Here is a 22,433-nt window from a genome sequence, read left to right as displayed (position 1 = left end):
ACAGTGCTGGCTTAAAAAAAAGGGAAATTTTATTACAGTGCTTAACCTGTTCTTGAGCACTTCATTAAAAAATGTTGAGGATACTGTGTCCAAGTTTAGTTATTTACATCCATTTAAATTGTAGAGAAAGCAATAAATTAGCAAGCTTTTGGAAAGCTTGCCACATTAAACATGAAATTTATTTCAGTGGATGTTAAATTGTGGGGTAATACCACTTCAATTGAAAATTACACCACATGTTGAGAGAGATTTCTGGATAATAGAGACTGAATATTCAGTTCTTTTCATAGAATTCTGAACAAGTCAATGCAATGTTTACAGTCCTGGTCTCGACCAAAAGTATGTCAGATGAGTCTGTTCTCCACCTTTCTAAAAGAACTGAACCGCTTCATGCTATCAGCAAAAGCATGGGGAAAAATTAACATCTTCAGGCATTTCTGAAATTAATTTGAAATTAAATTCTGGTCTTTGAATTTCCTGTCTTTTGTGGAATGGTTGGGGAGAGCTAAAGAATAAGTAGGAATTTCTGGATTGTTCAGGCAAGTTGATTGTTGTCTTGAGTGTCTTCACTTACTTAAGTCTTTAACTCAAAGAGGCTTTCCTAAACATCTGCTGTTCTTCTGGGGTAAGGCCACAGTGATGGTCACGCTGTGGCTGCCTCTGTCAAGCTCCCACGTACCATGGGTTACGTTGTCCAGCTTGCTTTGTAGTCTGTCTCACAGCTTGACAAAGTGTTACCTGTCCATGTCACATCAGTTTTGGTTTTCAGCCATAGATACTCAGTTCACCTGATGCATCAGTGCTGAGCAGGAGCATATGTGGAATTGGGGTTCATTTTAATTACAAGCTTACACTGAAAGCAAAATGAGCTGCACTCTTTGGATTATGTAAGAAAGTAAATTAAGCTTTTAGGTTATTAACTAGCATAAACTTCCATCTTTCATGTTTTGTAAGAAGTGCTGATCCAGGACAGGAAGCAATAGGAGCTTTTAGCAGGCTCTTGCATGTCTTTAGAAAAAAACCAAGTTATTTAGCGCACAGGAATGTCACTGGTAAACCGGAGGGCAGTTTCCAATACACTGAACGTGCCAATGCAAAACTGGATGCAAAACAGCCATGCTGCCATCACAGGGCATAAAAGTGGCAGAGGAGTCACTTGGGATGCATTTTGGACAACTGTGCCCTATACACAAGGGCTGGGCCAGAGAGGACACCTTGTTGGGTGTCCACAAGAAATGCCTTGTATTCAACACACAGACACGTGCCACCCTTCCTCAACCCCTGACAGGGGTTGGCTGCTCTGGACGGACAGACAGACTGAATGAAACCTCACAGAAGTGGCCACCAGCTACAGTTGAATGGGAAGGCACTCTGCTGTGAGGGGCAAGCCCAGTCCCCTGATGCCTTAATTCTGCTGGGCAGCAACAGTGCCCTTGCCTACAGGGCTTCCCCTTGTGCTGCTGAGCAAGGCAGCGCTGCTGCCTGGCTGAGCTGCTCCTGCTCCACTGAAGGGCAGGGCAGCACCATCCTGACTGAAGTAGGGCATCTGGCAGGCCCTGGCACAGCCACCCTGAACCTGTGTGTAAACGCCAGAATTACTCCAAAGCACCTCTGCGATCCCTGCAGAATTCACAACTGAAAAAAGTATTTTGAAAGCTGCTGCTTTTAAGTAGTCTTTGAAGACAAAACAAAACTTGGCCCACATTAATTCACTTTATAAGGTCCTTTTCTGTGGAATATGTGGAATAACATGCAATGCAAATAGGCTGTTCCTTACAAATTTAAATCCTTTCGTGTTCTGGGACTTTTTCCCTTTGGGAAAGAAAATAATTAAGCTTAACATTAAAAAACTTCTAGTCTGTTTGTCTCTCCAGAATAAAATAACTCACTCATAATAATAAGGAAACACAAAACCATGCATATAACACTACTTAAGATTATGAAGCAGAGAAACAGTACTGAAAAATACAAACTCCAAAATCAGAAAACTGGTGGAATCCCAGGTTTCATGCTAACAAGTGCAAGCTAAATGTCAGATCTACAGCACTCAAGTTCTGTGTAATAAACAGAAAGTATGTGAAAGTGCAGGATAATCACAGCTACGAGTCCTACACTGTACAGGTACAGCCAGCACGTTTAGGTCCAGACCTCAAGAAAAACAAGCTGAAGCCTCAGCCATTGTAGTAGCAGAAATAAAGTATATTTAAATTTTTACATGCATTTCTGAGCAAGTTGTTTTTTTGGGTTTTTTTTGTTTTTTTTTAATACAGCCACTCAGCTTCCCAAATCCTATTGCAAAACTGTGGGGACAAGAAGCCTAATCACCCATGGAATTCTCACATGGTTGTTAGTGGGCACTTCGTTTCTAATCCCATGAAACCTGGTTTGCTTATTTCAGCTGACTGGTCACAGGTTCCCACCACCAACTCCACTCCTTTTCCTTGAGTTGGACAGCTGATTTTGCTGGGATGATGCTCTGTGACAGTCTGTCTGCAGCATCTGCATGGGCACAAGCCAGCTCTCCCACCAGAGAGCTGTGGGAAGCAGGGCAGCCCAGGGAATGGAGGATGAAACCAGCCTGCTGGTGGCCAACTGAACCAGAGTTTGCCACATGTGGTGCAAGTGACCCAGCGAGGCAACTGAACATCTATAAAAAAACCAGAAACTTCAGGGAAAATTTGTCTCTAAGGTGTGGTGAAAAAAAGGTACATTATAAAAAACTGGCAGTAACAAATTTCTCAAATGGAATTTGTGCTGTCTGTCCTTTGAAATATGCCTTTTTAAAAAGTTATTATTTCAAAAGTTACGCTAATTACAATTCCTACATCTGTTAATAACTAAAACATTTAATCAAATTAACTAAGCTCTGCCTACAGTTATGACAATATATTGTGGAAATTGGGTTTGAACTGAACATTGCTTTTGTAGTATTACTCCATATTGGACAAGTTACACATGAAGAAAGAAAGAAAAATGTATAATCAGCATGCTAGGTGCACTATGCATTTAGAAAAGCAAAAAAATATATGTATCATATCCAGAAGCAATGTTCACTTGATCTTACCTATCCTGGGGAAAAATGTTGTTAATGTGAAGAATAATAAATTAGTAAAGTTCAGATATCTGTAATTGGTAAATTGGTAAAGTTCAGATATCTGTATTTTCTAAGGGAGTTTATGTTACATTGCCGGGAATTGGAAGGAATTTCTATTTGGGAGCACTTCATGCCTGCTTTAGGCTTCTAACTCATGGGGTCTGATCGGTTCTCTGAAGGCAGGAGCTGAGTTCTTTGGAGAGGCTAAGGACAGGGAGGTGTCTCTACAGACCGTTAGGGCACCTGCACCTTTGTGCCGCAAGCTCTCTGCGAGTGTCTGAGGACAGAGGTGCCCATGTTAAAACTTGACGATAAGCCATGTGAAATACAGTATATCTAACAGCACAAATCTTTTATTTAAAAGTGAAAAAATATTGGTAAGGATTTCTATTCACTATTGTAGCTGTCATTTCAAGAAGGTTTTGTCCCAATAATTTTGTTTTTATGTACCCTGCCTTCACCTTGGCCATAGGAAAGCAAGGCAATAGGGTGCCTTAAACTATTTGTAAAATAAACTTAAAAAGGCTCTTAAGTCAAGTCCTCCTCTCCCAAAACCATGAAGTGTTCTTTCATGTATAAACTCTTCAGTTTCTTCAGCCACTCTGCGGCCATCTTGACTGAGCCTTCACAATCACATCTTTGGTTCCCAGATGGGACACTTTTCACCCCTCCAGCACAAGGTGGGCAGGTAATTTTCATGTACAAATGGTGTGCAACCAAGAGGTATGCAAAGTATTTCTAACCTCACTCAAGGATTACAGTTGCATGGTCTCCAGTCTTACTTGGGGATTAAGGTACTGAATAAAGTGATTGTTTCTCTGTGTACTTCTACTTGGTTTTAGTCTACTGCAATCCCTACAAGCGGTCAGCTCAGCAGCTCAGTCAGGGTCAAGAAAAATCCAACACTCGTGACCAAAAAGCTCCTACTGGGCAAGTACTGTACAATCAAATAGTGATGTCTTTGAGATCCCTTTTCTCTGACTCATAAAACAATTACATTTTCTTTATCTAAAAAACAACTTCCGATAAACAGATGAAAAATACAAATGGCAGTCATCTACACAGACTTGGATCTGCAGTGTGCTGGGGTGTCAATTTACTGCACACAGGCTGTTCGGTACTAACTCCTTACAGGAACAGTAAACACTTAACATACACGTAACAGAAATAAGCATATACCAAAGAGGCTTCACTTCTCTACTTGTACTCAGTGTGCATCCAGGTGTTGCAGCAGTTCAGAGGGACAGAGTAGCTAGAGTACTTGACATTCACACCTTCTATAGGACTTCTAATTTTCTCAAGCTTCGCACACAGTAAACTACGTTCCTTTATTAGGAAGAAACATTTTAATGTGCAAGAACACTTTATTTGAAATTCAAATATATCTGGTGCCCTATTGGGAAGATTTCTTTGTCAGCTCTATTTTTATCAATTAGCGATTTCTGAAAGTAATTCTCACTTTGTTTTGGGAGTTTCACTGTTTTTTCCTCTGCTGCTTGATCTCTTTTTACCCCTGCTCCTGGATCGAGAGGAACTCCTGCTTCTGCTCCTGCTGCGTGTCCGACTGTGACTCCTGCTGCGACTGCGGCCTCTCCTCTTCCTGCCCCTGCTGTGAGACCTCCTCCTCTCTCGACTCCTCGACCTCCCTGAGCGGCGCCGCTTCTTGTTTTTGCGGCGACTCTTTTTCCTCTCTGATTCTCCATTTCTGCGGTAGGAATGGTCTGGGCTCGGGCTGCCCCTTCTCCTGGACCGGCTGTAGTAGTCGTCACGATGGCTCGATCTGTTTCTCCTCTCAGAGTTTTTAGACAACTGATGAGTCCGTTCAGGAGAAATACGTATGTCTCTGTTGGCCTCCCAAAACTCGTTGTTTGGATTTTTGAATACGTGAAGAAAGTTGCAGTGTTTCCCTCTCGGACACTTCTGCCTTTCAAATAAGCCTGCAACAGATTAGGGTTTGCGTTTTTATGAACCAGACCTGTTAAATCTCTTTCTTCATTATGTACCAACTGGAAGAAATGTAATAAACTGGATTTTGCTTCTCCAAACAGAAGAACGTGCATCTGACCACCTATCAATTTGATTCACACAAGATTAATTTTCACTGTGTACTTTTCTTGGAATTAGCTTTTTAACAGCTATGAAGATTAGGTTTTAGCTTAGAACAAACTTAACTTTTAATTTCATTAAATTTTATTTACCTTAATGTAAGAAGGTAAATCTAGATAAGTAACATGTTATATTTACTGCTCAGAACTGTTGATAGTCCAGAAACTGCTGTCGCTTCTCAAGAGATAAATTAGTATTTCCTGGAGTTTCACCTTAAGATTATTATTTCCAAAGCTAGAATCCAAACCTTTTTTCCTAGACCATGGTAAATCCCCTAGAACAATTCAGACATGTGACATGATGTAATACTCCCTTTCTTTCCTGGATCTACACAAGCAAGTTAGCACATTTGTCTTCCAAACAGAAATGAATACAACATTAGGCAGATCTGAAAGCTACAGCATAATCCTTTTTTTTGACTTCCATTAGTGAGTACTCTTTCAGTGTCTTTTCCAAGACTCACCACATATGGCGGTTTTCCACCTCGTCACAGGACAGAATTCACAATGAAGCTGTCTGCCTGCATACCATCGTCCACTGAACAGAGCCAGAGCTGCCTGACAGTCCTTCTCCCTTTAAAAAGTGAAAATAACAAGATGACATTACCATCACACAATTATTTCAGACACCCTTACCAATTTTGGGCTCCCACTACAGTATGAGAATGAGCTGCATGGATGAGATAAACATTTCTTATTCATTACTCAACTCTGGAGTTTAGCTCTAACCCTTAGTAAGACTCTTGAGTACTTACGACTGGTACTGGACGTACACATTTCCTCGCAGGTGAGGCTCATAGTTGCAACTGACCTGAGGGGATGGAAACGTGAAGTCAGGGCAGTGGAAGATTTATGTTGTACAGCAGCTCACACATTCTGAGATAGGCAATTCTCATTTATGACAGTTCATCCATATCAACTTACAGATGATGTTTTTCTGAACACTTACTGTTAACAAAAAAAAAACAACCAACCAACCAAACAAAAAAAAACCCAACTCAAAAAAAAAAAAAGGAAAGAAAGCCTTTCTGGCTTATGTTGAACTGTTTCCAGCATTATGCTTTGATTAACTCTGGGACCTTGGCATCAGTTAGTCCATAAGAAAGTTTGTACTCCGTTGTCTTGCACTTGTCTGGGCCAACCCTACTGTGCAACAGCCAAATCCTGCTCTGAGAATAATTATTAATATCCTCAGTGGAAATGAGGGATTCATTACAGTAAGAGACTCTAGAGCAATGTATCTTCACAGCATCCCTGTAAAATGGGTTCAAAAAGCTGGAGACACCATCTCTCACTGTACAGTTCTGAAAACCTTTCTTGTAATAATTTAGTATTCACAGTAGATCTAAAGGTCTCAAAAATACAAAATTAACTTTTAAAAAGCTTGCTGTTGATTACAAAAGATTCCGACAGGCAGGTCCAAGCAGGTGGAATCCAGTTCTCCAGGACAAACTGTGATTCCAGCCTCTGTTGCCCGCAGGCCTCTGGCAATATCCGCAGCAAACAAGGTTAGCGGCTCCTTTCATCCCTGAACCCTGACTGACCCTCAGGGAATGCCTCTTTGTATGCTGGATCAGCAAAGGGCTTCAGCCACAATAACAAGGACCTGTATAATTAAGTATTACAGGATAAGGAGTTAAACTATTTGAGATAAACAGTGTCAATGCAAGAACAAGTGAGAATGATTTTGCTGTAGGCATTTTTGGGTGGGAAAAGAGCCCTAGTGTTCTAAGGTAGTGTTTTATCAGGATCTTCCAGATTCTGGAGCAGCTTCCCAGAAAAAACAGAATAAAACCTTAGGCTACATTGGAAAAGGAAGTCAGCTGACAGAGGGGCGTGTATAATTGGATTCTAAATGGTCACAGAGTCTCAGCTCACTCACAGTTAAGACCCCTGCAGCCAACATGTTTTTCTGAAGCATCTCAAATGTAGTGAAAATGTGCATGAGAATCATCTTGCTGTTGCACAATTGCTTCAGAAGCCAAGGAATGCCACACTAATAGTCACAGCAACCCAAGCAGGTGCAGCTTAACACACCTGCACAGAAATACGGTACAAAGCCAAGAACCTGACTTTGCTGATAAGGCTTTTCATGCCATGCTGCATAGGGAATCTCTATTCTGTCTTCTAGTAGAGGACAACTGGTTATTATTCCATGAGTCAAAATACGGAGGGGATGCTCCACTCCTCCAAACAAGTGAACATTTCTTACCTATAAAGCTCATTATACAACTACTGAAAACTCACTCTTTCTACTTTCCTCTTGCTTGAAATGCTAATGCCATCTCAGTCCTGAGGCAGCTGTCAGTAGATGAACACAAAAGAAGAAAAGGAACTATATGCCTCCTGGTGACTGCAGGAAAACACTCAGGAATGGCAAGCAGAAAGGGATGCTGCAATAGATTCTGATACAAGGAGACTCCACCACCCAAGCTGCATATTTTGGAGTGACATAGGACTGTTAACACACATCATTCATCTCTGAGGTCTCCATTTACACATCCCTCTTAATCCCCGTAAGAAATAACAATATAATCAAAACACTGAGCAAACCAAATGCACAAACTAAGGATGGATGACAAATCTCAAGGTCATTTATGTAACTTACCTTTCTATAATTCTTCCTACTGAAATATCTGCTATCTTTTCAGTTCATTGTAATCTGATTTTACCAGTCCTAAAATGACATTGGTTGGGTGTACACTCCAAATGCATTTCATATCCCCACTATTTCATTCCTTAAGCCCAAATACAGTAGCTCAGATGTATTTATATTATCTAACAGTCTTAATGGACCCTCTGGGGCTTATCACAGGATAAGAAAAAGGAATGTGAGATAAGTAGACTGTTGAGTAGTGTGAATAACTTGCAATATAGAAACACAAGCTTTTGTAACACTTCAGAGGAATGGGAGAGAAGATTCACTCAGAGTAAGATGGTGCTCTGTAAGAGCAGTGACAAGTTTACAGGTGACACGAGAGATGCAGAGTGTGATGTAAGGACACAGCATAGTTCCCTCGTGCCCACAGGGTTTAGCTGGGGCGTGCTGAACAGAATTCCTCATAAGGCTTGTAAACCGCACTTGGTTGCATACCTTGAACTGAACCACCTTCCCCACATTCTGAAATTCGGGGAGCACATCCTCGTAGAACTCCAGGAACTGCTGGTAGGTCTCCTCATCACTGTACTCCAGACTGGCATCTGTGTCGTAGTCGTCTCTCCGGCACTGCTCCATGCCAAAAGTGATGAACATGCCTCGCACGAGCAGCGTCTTGCTCGATGTGGGGTAGTTATGCTTGCGAGAACACCTGGACAGGTGAAGTGAAGAAAGAAAAGTGGAAAGACTGGCACTTTCAGCAGAATATACACTTGTTGAAGCTTCAAACATTTGTCATTTTCAGTTACAGTTACTATGAAAGAAAATCCATTAGTGGAAGATCAAGATATTTCAATTACTAAACCAAATGTTTTGGAGTGAGTTTGTACATAAACTTTAGGCTTCCTTAATGCCATTAACAAACACATTCTTGCTTAAGAAAGCAGAACTACAAAAGCTATAGATACCAGTGTCACAATGAGGCCTGAAATAATTTCTTTTGGGCTACTAGGGTTAATGCATTCCCATTTTCTGAAGGGCTTAAAAGATTGTCAGGAGTCCTTCTATAAAGAGATTTTAAAGCAAGTCCCTGCTCTTCTTTTTGCAAACTGAACAACTTTTACTGAAGTTGTTCTCATCATATGGAGGTGTCAATATGGGAAGAACAGCACATTTAGACCTACACCTGGATGAGTATAAGACTGGTATTTTTCCACTTCTAACAAAAAAACCCAAACCAACACAAAGGAAAAAAACAAACAACAACAACAAAACCAAAAGAAATCCAAACCCACAAACTAAAAAACCTACAAAGAACAAAAACTAAACAAAAAATTCTTCTAAATTACTCATATCTTAATCTGCAACTTCTTGGTAGACATAAAGTATTAGAACTCCCTCACCATCCATCATATTCAGGCTACCTTGCTAACATGCTGAAATACAGTTCTCCCCTAGACACCTTTAGATTCAGCAAGAACACAGATGTTCTCCATGTTTATTTCACTGTGCTTTGTGATTCCCATTCAATATGTCCCCAAGCAACTGGGTCATGCACTCTCCAACACTTTTCTCCTTTTCATGACATGACCAGAAAAACATCCAGACTAGTCTAGTCTCTTTATGTCACTGGACAGCACAGAAGAACTGCAAGGAGGTCAGGACTCTCACCTTCTGGTTGACCGCTTAGACTTCAAAAAGCAAACAACAACAACAAAAAAATCCAATCTCCAAATCCCAAACTAAACCAGGAGACAACTAGTTTGATGATTATTGTTTTTTTACATTTTAGAAGCTGCCTCCTTTCGCTGCTCAATTTCAGTAATAGAACAGAAAATATTAAACCCACCTAATACTGTTTGTACACAAAATGATATATTCACATGACAGAACAGAAGGAACCCAAGGAAAATTAATGACCCAAGAATCCAATATTACTGCAAAATGTTAGGGTTTGAATTACTGGGGAGATTGGTAGTAGCAAACACAGCCAGTTTCAGCTTCTTCAGGACATAGTGAGCTTTGACAAGATTCAACAATTATTTATTAATAATGCTGGCTCTTATTTTTTCACAACTCCTTTCAACATATCCTTCCAGTCCCTAGCTGTACCAGTCCTTCAACTTGGAGACAGCACCAGACATTAAAATGACCAGATTATGAAGGAAGCAGGTATGTGAAAGAAAAGAAGAAATATGAAAGGGAGGTAGCTGAGATCAACAGGGGTGAAGGAGGAAGGGCAGAATATGATGTTTCTCAGTATTTATTTTCCAAGGGCTATTCATAGTTCAAATGCAAAGTTCAAAGCAAAACTGAGTTTTATGCAATCCATACATAATCCATGAAAGTTATCTCCAACAAAGACCACTGAAACAGAAATACTGCAAAGATTACAAGACCCAGACATTAAAAAAAATGCTATCTGCAGTGACATAGCTGGTGAAATTTTTATTATGGAATTCAACACATCAAAATTGGAAAAAAAACTGATGTGCACTTCAAGCTTCCATATAGTTAAATTATCTTCTAATTATCCACAATATACATCACACTGGGACAAATTACTCCCAGGATAAAAAACACGACAATAGCTAGGCCACACATGTTTCAGTGATACAAGTCAGTAAAATAACCTCTTAAGTTTTTGCTGAAGATTCATGTAATAAATATCAGAATTCTTCCTTGCTAAGCTGTTGTTTCTCCTTAGCACAAAAAATATCAGGGATTTTCAAACCAAAAGCTGCATTTGGATCATCATTGTTCCTGGTCGCCAATGAACATGTATTCCATAAACTCATTTATACTTCTGGTTTCCTCTACATCCTCTGGGAACAAGTCTGCCATTTGTTTCATATGAGAAAGCCTTTCTTTTGTCAAAGCTAGTGAACATTCTGAAACACCTGACTAAACTGCAAATAATCATTCCTACCCTACTCCGTAGTTTGCTGTTCATCTACCACAGTCCTCTTCCATCCCCCTCTTTGAAAAAAGAGTCTGGAATTATCAATCACTTCTACAGAGGTGTTGCTCATCCCTCATCATCCTGATGAGTTTCTCTGTTCTTCCCTTTCACTACACTTCCCTCCTGAGATAGGGACACCCTGTGAGTGTACCAGAATCACAACTAAATGCATCACACATCTAAATAGTGAGAACTCTGGAAGCTACCTAACAACTTTCCCAAGTGTGCAGATTTACCTTAACTTATGTTCTTTAATCCATCTGGGATTTGAACATAGGCAAATTAGAAAATATAAAAAGCTAGCATCTGACATATCAGACCTGTACTAATAAAAGACCATATACATTCTATCAGAATATATCTGTGCATGAGTCTAAGCTAAGGAAAACTGAAGTCTGACCAATGTAACCAGAATGCACCATCAGTAATATGCCATAGCAATAAACAGCTCAATTCCAACCAGGCCATGCTTCTGCTCTCCATCCATATCAAAATACAGAGAAGTATTTTATGCAGCAATTTTTCCTCAGCTTGCTTATGACCTAATTAAGTTGCCTCTATTTTATCTCCCCAACACACTTCTATCCTGGTAAATATTCAATGGATTACCTGTCTCCAAATCGGCAGGAGCCTGTTTTAATATAAAATGGGCAATTTGCTCTGTCCTTCTCTGTTCCCAGATTCTCTGGGGGCTCTGGGTTATGCCAACTCACACCATTCTCCAGCTGTGGAAGAAACATTAAAATAGACAAAAATTAGAAAACTGTGAAGAAAAGGAATGTCAAAATTAAAACTTAACAACTGAACTCACATGCAGTTATGAGCACTATGTTTCTACAAGGCAAGCTGAACCTATTTAAAGCATTGTTTTTCAAAGCTGCCCTGTGCCTTGGGTCTCACTTTATACAACTGTGTTGTGGTTTAACCCCAGCCAGCAGCCAAGCCCCACAAAGCCATGTGCTCACAGCCCCAAGCAGGATCAGGGAGAGAATGGAAAGGTAAAAGACACAAAATTCATGCATTGAAATAAAGACCATTTAAGAGTGAAAGCAGAAGCCAGACAAAGAAGCAAAGCAATCCCAGGAATTAATTCGCTGCTTCCCATGGTCAGGCAGGTGTTCAGCCATCTTGAGGAAAGCAAGGCCCCACCACATATAACAGTGATGTGGGAAGACAAACACCATCACTCCAAATGTCCCCCCTTTCCTCCTTCTTCCCCGCACTTTATATACTGAGCATGATGTCAGATGGTCTGGAATATTCCTTGGGTCAGTTGGGGTCACCTGTTCTGGCTGTCTCCTCCCAACCAACCATGCACCCTCTGCCTCTTTGCCAGTGTGGCAGTGAAGCAGAGAAGGCCTTGGCACAAAAGGCCCTGCTCAGCCCCCGGCAATAACGAAAACATCTCCATATTTTCAACCCTATTTTAAGTGTAAATCCAAAACAAACCCACCATGAAAAAAAATTAACTCTACTCCAGCCAAAACCACCACAACCTGGCAGAGAAAGCTAGGACTATTTACTTATTTTTTCTCTGCAACAGCCCAAAGCTCAGCAAGCTCATCATTATCACTTTTATGTGCATCTAGAAAAGGCTAAAATAAAAGTAACCCCCAAAGGCCAGAATTTAAAGAAATTAAATTCACAGTTAGCACTGGAAGTAAAAGTGTCTGTACTGATCATCTTGGGCAATTAAGATTTCTGTAATTCAAAATGGCCTCGCCAACTTGCAAGCCTTGAATGACTACAATCAAGACACATATAAAAAAGGAATTTTCATTCTAACCAAACAGTCTTTAAAGCTGACTGGCCTAAGTTCTCATTTTAAATCAGCTCAAAATTCTTTTTATCCACAAGCAGCATTTGACCCAGCTACCAATTCTGCTCATGACTTGCAGCCATAATTTTCTATCACCAGAACAGCCCTGTTATGTCAGCAGTAAATGAACCCTGAACTGGTACTCTAATGCTCTCTAACATACCACATTTCTGACTATTCCTTTGCAGACATGACTGCTAATGCATCTTGAGCTATGGGCAGGCAGCAGTTCAGAGCAGTTTCCTACTCATGAAAGAGATTCCCTATCTAAAGAACAGTTTAAACATGATTTGGAAACAAATCTAACTTCAGTGTAGCTATGGCAGTCAATAAACAATGGATAACTAGGTTAAGACTTTTTTTTTTTTCAGATTCATGCAGTGAATGCTCTTAAACAGAGCAAGAATCTTCACAAGTTTAACCATGTGACAGGGATAAAAAGCCAAATTATTCTTTAAGGTAATCTTTAAGAGCCAAATGAAAACTGCCGTTTTCTTTTCTTCACACTGCCAGCTTGAAATCCATGCTCTTCCAGACATCCAAGCAATCAAGCTTCTCCCTCCCCCACCTTTTTTTCTTTTCTTTAAGAGTCTGTGCCCTCCTCTAACACTGAATCCTCTTATTTAGAGCCTGACATCTGCTTAAAAAGACAAGTTTATCTTGCTACCCAGGACTGATAGATTTATTTAGAATTACAATTCACAAGTAGACCCATCATGCAGAGTGTTTTTAACAGCACACAGCAATATTTCTACATTCATTTTGACTCAGACCTCCTGAACAGTCATCAGCATGCACAACTGCACTGCTACCAACCAGACAGAAATATGCTTAATTATGTTCCACCCAGTAAATAATTGTGTACAGCTCATGCAAGCCACTATATATTAAATTTATTCAGGCCATTAGGTTCTCGAGAGCAGATGGACAGCATGCTAGAAGGCAAACACTGGATGGAAATTAAATTACTTTTCAGTTCTTTTTTCAGAAATATCTCTGAGCATACCTGGCTTTCAGCTTGATCCAGCATCCTCTGCACAGCTGCCTATAAATGGTGCAAACACAGGACTAGTGAAAACCCTGAGGATACACAAAACATCTGGTTTCTTTAGTTAAGAACCTAATTTACAATGCTCAGTGATTATGCATCATGAAAGTGTAATAGAGTTTCCTTTAAAACCAGGAGATTTACTTTGGCTCTGTAGCAATTCATGTACTACAAAGCTGTTAAAGGATACATCAGACAAGACCCTCACGTACATGATCTTCTGAACTAAATGATAGACAACATAAAAGTTTAATTTTCCTGTTTGAAACTACCACTGAACTACTGATGCTTAAATCTATCTCCTGCTCTAGTACACAGCCTGGTTACAAGTAAGTCCATAATTGTTTAGCTGCACAAAATGTTTTAACTTACACATTTTGTGGAACACACATAAAATCGCAATGCTTAGTGAGCCTCTGTTAAAGCAAGAGATGCAACTGGTAAGAAACTTAAACATCATAAGTTAACCATATCTAGCCTTCCAAATACAGGAAAGCAATGAGGATATTCTTTCCCTTAATTTTTCTAAGTAGGCTGAGCATAACAATACCACTCTCCAAAATTGGTTGGACACTACTTCTAATAAATTGCTCTATGATGTTCCTAGAAAAAAGATATTTTAACATAATCAGTACAAGAAAATATGCTAGGACTGGTTTAGTTTGGAAGAGAATTAATTAAATTTAAAAAGAGCAAATAAAAATTTAAAAATGCAATTAAAGATGAGGACCCAGACAGCATCTGGTACTGATCACCAAGGATGTCATACAGTACCCACCCTAATAAAGAAAAACGAAACAGAGCAAACAAACAAAACTCCCTGAACCACATAAACAAAAAATACCAAAGCCAAATCTTTCACCCTCTCTAAAAAAGTCTCAAACCACCACCACTCATCAAACCAGAAAATCTATTTCTTCATTTTAGGGAGGGAAATTAGTTTTTTTTCTTGTATCACTGTTAGAACTTGAATAAACTTTCTGCTGCTAAAATGGGTGGCTCTGCTCTTAGCTGGGCAATCAGTTTCCCTCTGGGTGCCTGCCATTGCCCTCTATGAGCCAATTTAACTCGCTATTCCCATAAACAATAACCCAGAAAACAACAAAGCAAGGAATCCAACAACCAAAGAAAAGAGAAAGCTGCTTCTATCTAGTTCAGGGACGCCAGTTATCCTGCTGAGGGCTTGGGGACACCCAGACACAAGGACACAGGGGAGGAATAAAATCCTGCTGTTACCATGGTTAAACTCTCTCCAAACTGTATCTCAACCCTAAATAAATGACACGAGAATAATCTTCTCTCCTTACTCTGCAAAGAGAGAAATGGACACCTGAACACCAGAGTAAGCAAGACAAGAAATACAATAACTGCTGTTCTTTGCATTCCTCATTCAAGTGTTACATAATCAGTGGCACAACCAACTATTAACTGTAGACAGCCACAACTGTCTGCTCATGGCTCTTCTCCTGCTGTGGCTATCAGACACAGCCACAAGACACCTCCCAGTGAAATGACTGGAAACTTCATGACTGCGGAGAATCTAAAATGACCAGATTCTAGAAAGCTGCGGTCACTCTTCAGTGGCAATAAGAGGCCAGTCCTCACAGTGGACTACTGTAGAGGACATCTTACATCCAGGTCACTGAACTTGTGAAATTTAAGATTAATGTTTCATTAACACAAACATTATCAATGACTTGTATCTTCAATATAATTTTTTATTCCACCCAAGGAGCTCTGAAAAAAAGATACGTCCTGTTGGATGAGTCAGGTAAAGAAGAGCTGCAGCACATCTTTTGATTAAGAACTGCGTTAAGGAACAGCAGCAATTTACTTCCATATTCCAAATCCTCTTTGGGCATTTTCTTCAGCACTGACTGTGTTCAACTAGGACATTAAGGAAGGATTATCTTTAACACATGATGCATAAAGTGCACTTACCACAACCTGCATTGGCACAGTACCTTTGTATTCACCTGACATAAACAATTACATACTGTGAAGAACCAGATGGGTTAACAAGAGTTACCCATCTTCAGTACATGGACCCCCTGAATGCTCTTTAACACTGAATAATGGTTTAGGAACTTAAAACAGAATGGGCTAACTAATGCATTTGCTAATTACAACAAAATCGCTTTTCAGCATGCATAACTGTTGCATTGATCATGTCACAGGACATATAACATGTATATCCTCCCACCACCACAAATCACCTCTCTCTCTCTCTTCTCCTGTTGCTTCTGCTGTGCCACTTCTCTCTCTTTTCTTTGCTGCTCTTCCCATTCTTCTTTGATCTTCCTCTTTATAATTAAAAAAAATAAAGAACAATGCTTTACAATCAATCAAAATTACCATGTTTCATTACAACTCCTTGACCATTAAGTTTTCATCCAGTCAGAAGCAACTAAATCTGACAAAAACCATTTTAAGAGCTGTTGTTTTCTTCTCTTTTCAGTTGTGCTTTTCTATACAAAGAGTGGAGAGTCTATGCTTTCAAACACACCAGCATCAAGAAAAATGGGTCCATCACAGTTATTACACTAAGTCTATCTTGTTGTCTAGCACTACTGTAAGGTTTTATATCTTTATACCTCTTCTTCCTCTTGACGCTTTCTTGCAGCCTCTTCTTTTTCTTTCTTTAGCTTGAACTCTTCTTGGGCCTTTTCTTCTCTCAGCAACCACTGCTCATGTAGTTTTTGTCTAACAAAGAAACCAGACACCACTGAAAGCGTCAACTTAAGGACTACCCATGACTGATGCAACGCTCATAAATACAATTCAATATTGTATTTATTACTACAGTAATAGCTACAGCTTATCTAATCTTACTGAAAAGACAAATTTCCATAGCAATCATTCAGGCTTTAGAAGAAAGGACTGTGTAGCCTGACATAATCAATAAAGATTGTGTTGCACAGAATATATTCAAACTTTTCAAAGTACTAAAATGGATTTGATTACAAAAATGTTTATTGCCCATATGCCATTTTCTAGATTTCTCACCTTTCTGCCTCAAGTTTTTTTTCTTCCTCTTCTTCCTCCTCTTCTTCCATTTCCTCCTCTTCTTCCTCAGACACAGATTCATCTTTTTCCGCAGCTTCTGAAAAAAAGCACAATTCAATACATCTACATAACTGCATGTTACAGCCAACACAGATACACAAAATGATATATTTAAAAAGAAAAACCAAAAAAAAACCCCAGTCACTTCTAGTTCCACTGACATTACCAAATACTTCAGTTACCTGAGTCCCTTAGTTTGGCAAGCGCCTGCCGCTTTTTTTTCCTCTTCTCCTTCTTCAGAATAGCTCTGTACTTTTGATGGCTGAGGATGAGAGAACATTACTTATGTGAAAACAGCCAAACAAATAAATTTTACTGTCATACATGCACTTAATTTCCTTAAGCAATACAAAATCCCACAAACTGCAAAATTAACAGGCATTTATATGAAACAGTATCTCCACAGCAGCATCTGATGTGACAATGAAATCTGTAAATCTGTGGCTGTGCTGTTCAGACTTTTCTATACAAAGCATGGGCAGCAGCAAGAAGACACCACACATGTGGTGTCATCTTTCATGAGCATGGCAGTACTCAACATCATCACTAACTCCATGAAATCTCCTTCAGCTCCTGAAACTTGGTCACTAGACAAGATAAGGGAGAAAAACTTAGGGATCTCCTACCCTATAATTTTTGTGCAACTTTCAGCACATTCTAGTCTTTCCTTTACAGGTCATGAAAGTTCAAGTCCTTTCTTTTCTCCTTTGATATTCTCCACAGGCAGAGGTCTCAATGCACAGCTAACAAAACACACTCCACAGCCCCCACAGACAATGCTCAGCACTGCTCTTCTGCTACAGAAGCTTGGCCAGACTCTTCCTTGCTTGTCTGATAGCTTTGAAGAGCTGCCTACAGGCACCACCATGTTTTCACTATGGCTAAAATGCCTCTAATGTCTAAAAGCCTTTTCCCATCAAGCTCTTTTCTGTCAAGTTTCATTCTATCTTTCCTCTTCCTAACCAGGTCATAATGGAGAATTGGGAAGGAGGGATGATCTTCAGCTCTTGTCACTGTGCCACACCAAATGCTGATGGGAGATTGAAACCTTCCTCTTTTGGAGTGTGTAATTTTAAAAGATTCCACAAATGCAACTCAGCCAGCCAGAACGTCACCCACATCTCCAGTCCTGTTCAGGATTGCTCACATCCTCACCACGTGCACACCTGTGCGTGCCAAGGTGACACCACAGTGCTTGTCCTGCCAGCAGCGCCCGCCCGCACAGACCACTGCCTGCGCCTGGGCCTCTGCCCCTGGCCCGGCCAGCCTGGCCGCTCCTCACCTCGGGACCTGCCCGAAATGGATCCCAGCCCTCGGCAGGTGCCTGGGGCTGACAAGGGAGAAGCTCCTTCCCAGTTCCTGGGAACTTCTTGTTTTTGAAACCCAAGGAAGGAGGGGAGGGAGGAACTCCCCTTACTCCCCGGCCAGCGCAGGAGGAGGTGGGCACACAGCTGGCGCACAAGGAGCAGCGGCACCCAAGCTGCTCCAGGGCGGGGTTCGCCTCTGCGTCCAGCGGCACGACACCGGAGCAAGGCCTTGCCAAACACCCGGAGAGCCCGACCGGGGAATCCCGCTGTGAGCGCGGCCGCGCTGGCCCGGAGCCTCTGCGGCGGGGCTGGACGGGGCTCAGCCCGGGCACGCACATGCCGCTCCTCCCCTGCTCCTCACATCAGTCCGGGCCGCCGCTTTCCCGGCGCGGAATGCTGTCCCGCCCGCCGCAGCTAGGGCGGGCCGACACGGCGGCCCCGCTGCCCCGGGTCCGGCAGGGAACGGCACCGGCAGCGCCCCCGCCCGCGGCTCCGCCGCCTCCGGGCCCGCTCGGCGCCCCCAGCGCGGCCGCGCTCCCGTCCCGAGAACCGCCGAGCCCAGTCCCCCGGTCCGCGCGGAGCTGCGCCACTGCCGGGCCCGGCCACGGGGCGGCCTCAGCCGCGGCCGTCGTGCGCTCGGGCGGTCCCGGCCAGGACGGGGCCGCGACTCTCCGCAGGGACCCCCGAGCCCTTCCCCTTGTCCCGGGGGGCCCCAGCCCCGGCCCGGCCGCGGCCTCACCTCGGTTTCCCCAGGGGGGGCTCGGGCACCAACATGGGCGCCGCCATCTTGCGGGACCGACGGGACGTCACGTGACCCCGCGGCGGAAGGGCGCGCAATCGGTTCCGGCGGGCGCGCGCCGCGGGGCCGCGGCTGAGGGCGGCTGAGGGCGGACCCGGGGAGTGAGTCCCGGGGAGCCCCGGGGAGCCCGGTCTGCCAGAGGCTCCCATCCAATGTCTCCCATCCCAGAATGGGCCCGGCTGTAAGGGTGCACAGTGCAGCATGTGCCCCGGCCTCCCTGCTCAGGGCCACCACAGGGCGCAGCGCTGGGTCCGGGCGGGTCTGGAGTATCCCCAGTGAGGGAGGCTCCAACCCGCTCTGGGCAATCTGTTCCAGTGCTTGGTCACACATAGTAAACGTGAAAAAAAAAAATTAATATTCTATGATTGGCTCTTTGCAATATTAAAATGAATACTATATGTGTTATGTTTGAAAGTAACCTTGTATTAGTCCTTTTTTAGTAATGTTAATCTTCTGTAAGTAGTGTGGTAAGTATAGTTTTAGGCTGTAGCGTAATATTAAAATAGAAGCTATGTGATGTAAGATACCTTTTTGTGACCAGCACAGGGAATGGATAAGATAACCAAGAAATTCTTCACATAGAGATAACAGCGGCAGGACCCCCAAAAATTCCAAGGTGGGATTTTATGGCCTCTTTATCGGACTGTGCCCAACTTCTTCTAGACACCTCAGAGCCGAAAGGATTGATTTACAGGATGAGGGGAGAGTTGAAAGAAAACAGAAAAATTCCGAGCTTGAAAGGAATATTTTCATCATGTATGAGATGTGAATATACAAAGGGCTATGGCTTTTAAGGGTTGTTCTTTTGTTAGTGGAGATGCTGTATTGAGCAAAGCATCCAGACTGTCTGTATTTCTTTGTTTTTATTGTCCTAACTCTGTCCAAATTCTTATTACTCTGTAACAATTTTATTACCATTAAACTTAAAATTTTAAAGCAGGTGATTGGCGCTTTTCACAGTAAAGAAGTTCTTGCTCATGTTCAGGTGGAATTTCCTGTGCATCAGTTTCCGCCTGTTGCCTGTTCTATTGCTCGGCAGCACGAGGATATGGTACGCAGCTGGACCCATGCTCTGACACCTCCTTTCCAATATGTGTTGATGAGGTCGCCCCTCAGTTGTCTCCTCAAGGCTGAACAGGCCCAATTCCCTTGGCCTTTCCTGACTGTAATGTCCCCAGCCCAGCAGGGTGACTGGGTGCCTGTGCGGTGCTGTCGGGGCTGGCCTGGGCTGTTGCTGCCCGAGTGGCTGTGGGCAGTGGCTGCCTGCCCCCAGCCCGTGCTCTGCTGTGAGCTGCCTGCCTGCTGTTGAGTGCTGTGTGTAGGAGCAGGCTGTTCCGTGCCTGCCGTGAGGTGAACTTTCAGTGTGTCCCATGGCTGCCCTGCCCCACAGGCTCTCGCAGCTGAGGGAAGCCACAGTTCAGTGCATTGATCAGTTTAGCTCGCGCTGCTGATGTATTCCCATCATCGTCTCTGAGGCATTGTACCTGACCTGATTATAAATGCATTTCATGGCAGGAAACTATTCCACACAGACCCTCCCGGGTGTGGTGGGTGGAAATCTGCAAGCTGTCAGTAATCAATTCCTCTGTGACAGGAGTGATAGATTGCAGCCTTCAGTGGCAGTGTGCTTGTAGCTTTCATTTGGGCATGTTTTGCATGGCTATTAATAATGTATAATTGTTGATTAAGGTATAAATTGTTCTCCTAAACCACGGTGTAGGAGCTTATTTCTTGTATCCTGGAGGTAGTACACTGCAGAAACAGCTAGGTGAAGCACACCACATCAGGCTCTGTCAACATCTGACTAATTGACTGTGCTGTTCATTAACAGCATAATGAGTATCCTCTTTCTTACTCTGAAGCTCAGTGAAGTTATTCAAAGCAAGCATGTGACTGCTGTAGTCAGCAGTTAGGTTTGCCACTTGACCAATGAATATTCAGACCATGACCTCTCTGCTGTTACTTAACCCTGTGCCAGATCCTAGACTCTCTTAAAATGAAGGACTTGTCATCAGTAGTACTTCCACTGTTCCTTGTGCAGGACATACATGTAAAGTAACACATAATTTGCTATTTCTTGGGTACAGAAGATGGCAGTATTGGGCATTTAACAACTGATGAACCATTGACACCCATGAAAGTTTAAAAAAAAAACCAACCAAACAAAAAACAACCAAATGTGTTTCATAATCTTATTTCATTAGGAAATTATAACTTTCATCCTCCCATCAATAGAGGAAATACCATATTAACTATTGTATTTAAGCTATTTATGAGTCTAAATTGAGAAATTCTGTCATTTCTTTCTTTCGGTATGCTACATTTCATCATGGCATTTTTCCAATGTTCTTGGGGAAGGCACCATTTTAAGCTTATATATTTCAGCAATTAAAAGTAGGATCTCATTTTAAGAAAACACAAAACATAACAGCTATTTCAGATATCCAGAATGATTCTGGAAAAAAAGCTGTCATTCTCTTCAAAACAAGAATACAATAGTTGAATTTTTCTCAGTTTTGTTTATTTTGTTAGCTTATACACATATAGCAGCTTGATTTTCAAGGCAGGTGCATAGTTTCATATAATTTAATTGATAGAGTGCCAGAAAGAAAAAGATACAGCAATTCCAGGCAAGAGCCATTCACCTATCAAAAGTAACACTGCATTCCAGTCACTAGCTCTTATTCCTCACACTGGAATTATAGACCACAGGCCTCCATAAGCATAGTTTATTTTTGTGGCAACCTTCAGGTTTTGGAACTCACTCTTCCATACTTTCCAAAGAAAAATGCTCCTTCATGGTCCAGTACAACATGAACCCTCTCATAAGGTCAATACTGGATACACAGATTGTGCTGTGAGCAGCCCAGAACAGAGAAGCTTTTATCTTACAAGTTGTAGTTACGTACGTGCAGTAACTACCATGGATGTCCTACGCTGCATTATAAATCTCTGTGTGCCTTTCAAGATGTGTGCACAGAACTGTGCATGCACAGTAGAGCAGCTCTGTGTTGAAGTGCAGTGATTCTGGCACGTATTTGAACTTCCTTTCCCTGTGGCTCTTCTGGTTTCCATTTCTTGTATTTTCTGCCATTGTAGACTGATGTAAGCAGATAAGAAGGGTTCACTCCCTTTGTTGTATGCCCAAGCCCTCTGTGGAAAAAAGAAAGTTACATTTGATATGCATACAAATTATGTAAAAGTTGTCTTCACCATAGTATTTGCCATATGCTCCAGGAGAAGAGTGGCACCTTTCCTCATGGAATTGTGCATCTGTTTTGGTTTTTTCCTGGATGATGCAAATGGAAATAAGAGAGTACGAGGGGCAGACAAATGGCAGTCAAATCACTAACTTGGATTTGTTGGACCCAGAAGATATGTGCTAAGTAGGAGCCATCCAGGAAGTGTGGGTTTGGAACGGGTCAGTTTTCGTTGACACTTCTTGGTGTGTTGACATTTATTATACAGACGTGATGATGAAGTGGTGGCAGCAGCACCATCCTCCCACCCCCTCCATGCTGGAAGTCTCTGTTTGCTCACTCGCAGTGCCAGCCAGTGGGCTGTCCCTGGTGCTTTCCACTGCAAAGTGCCCTTTTCCAAGGTGATATATGGGAATGCTGGCAAGTGCATCCTTCTC

The 22,433-nt window shown here is 42.1% G+C and overlaps 1 protein-coding gene across 4 annotated transcripts; it reads right to left on the bottom strand.

Annotated features, from left to right (window-relative positions):
• Positions 1-7: 7 nt before the first annotated feature.
• ZRSR2 (zinc finger CCCH-type, RNA binding motif and serine/arginine rich 2) lies at positions 8-18,872 on the bottom strand. 4 transcript variants are annotated; one of them, XM_030281295.4, is made up of 11 exons: positions 18,737-18,872; positions 16,873-16,952; positions 16,631-16,727; positions 16,219-16,327; positions 15,841-15,927; positions 13,583-13,621; positions 11,367-11,482; positions 8,294-8,507; positions 5,955-6,010; positions 5,664-5,773; positions 8-5,031 (listed from the first exon to the last, which is right to left on the bottom strand). In XM_030281295.4, exons 1-11 carry the CDS (start codon positions 18,781-18,783, stop codon positions 4,550-4,552), a joined length of 1,437 nt encoding a protein of 478 aa, XP_030137155.4. In that variant the 5' UTR covers positions 18,784-18,872; the 3' UTR covers positions 8-4,549. The 4 variants fall into 4 exon arrangements, with proteins under 4 accessions (XP_030137155.4, XP_030137165.4, XP_072790278.1 ...); XM_030281305.4 differs by having other exon boundaries at positions 16,631-16,724; XM_072934177.1 differs by lacking the exon at positions 18,737-18,872 and adding an exon at positions 18,359-18,646.
• Positions 18,873-22,433: the final 3,561 nt, after the last annotated feature.

Source organism: Taeniopygia guttata, chromosome 1 (genome assembly GCF_048771995.1).
Source record: "Taeniopygia guttata chromosome 1, bTaeGut7.mat, whole genome shotgun sequence".
In the NCBI taxonomy this organism is placed as follows: Eukaryota; Metazoa; Chordata; class Aves; order Passeriformes; family Estrildidae; genus Taeniopygia; species Taeniopygia guttata.
The sequence above is the reverse complement of the archived record's forward strand: the minus strand, read 5'-3'. Positions and strand labels throughout refer to the sequence as shown.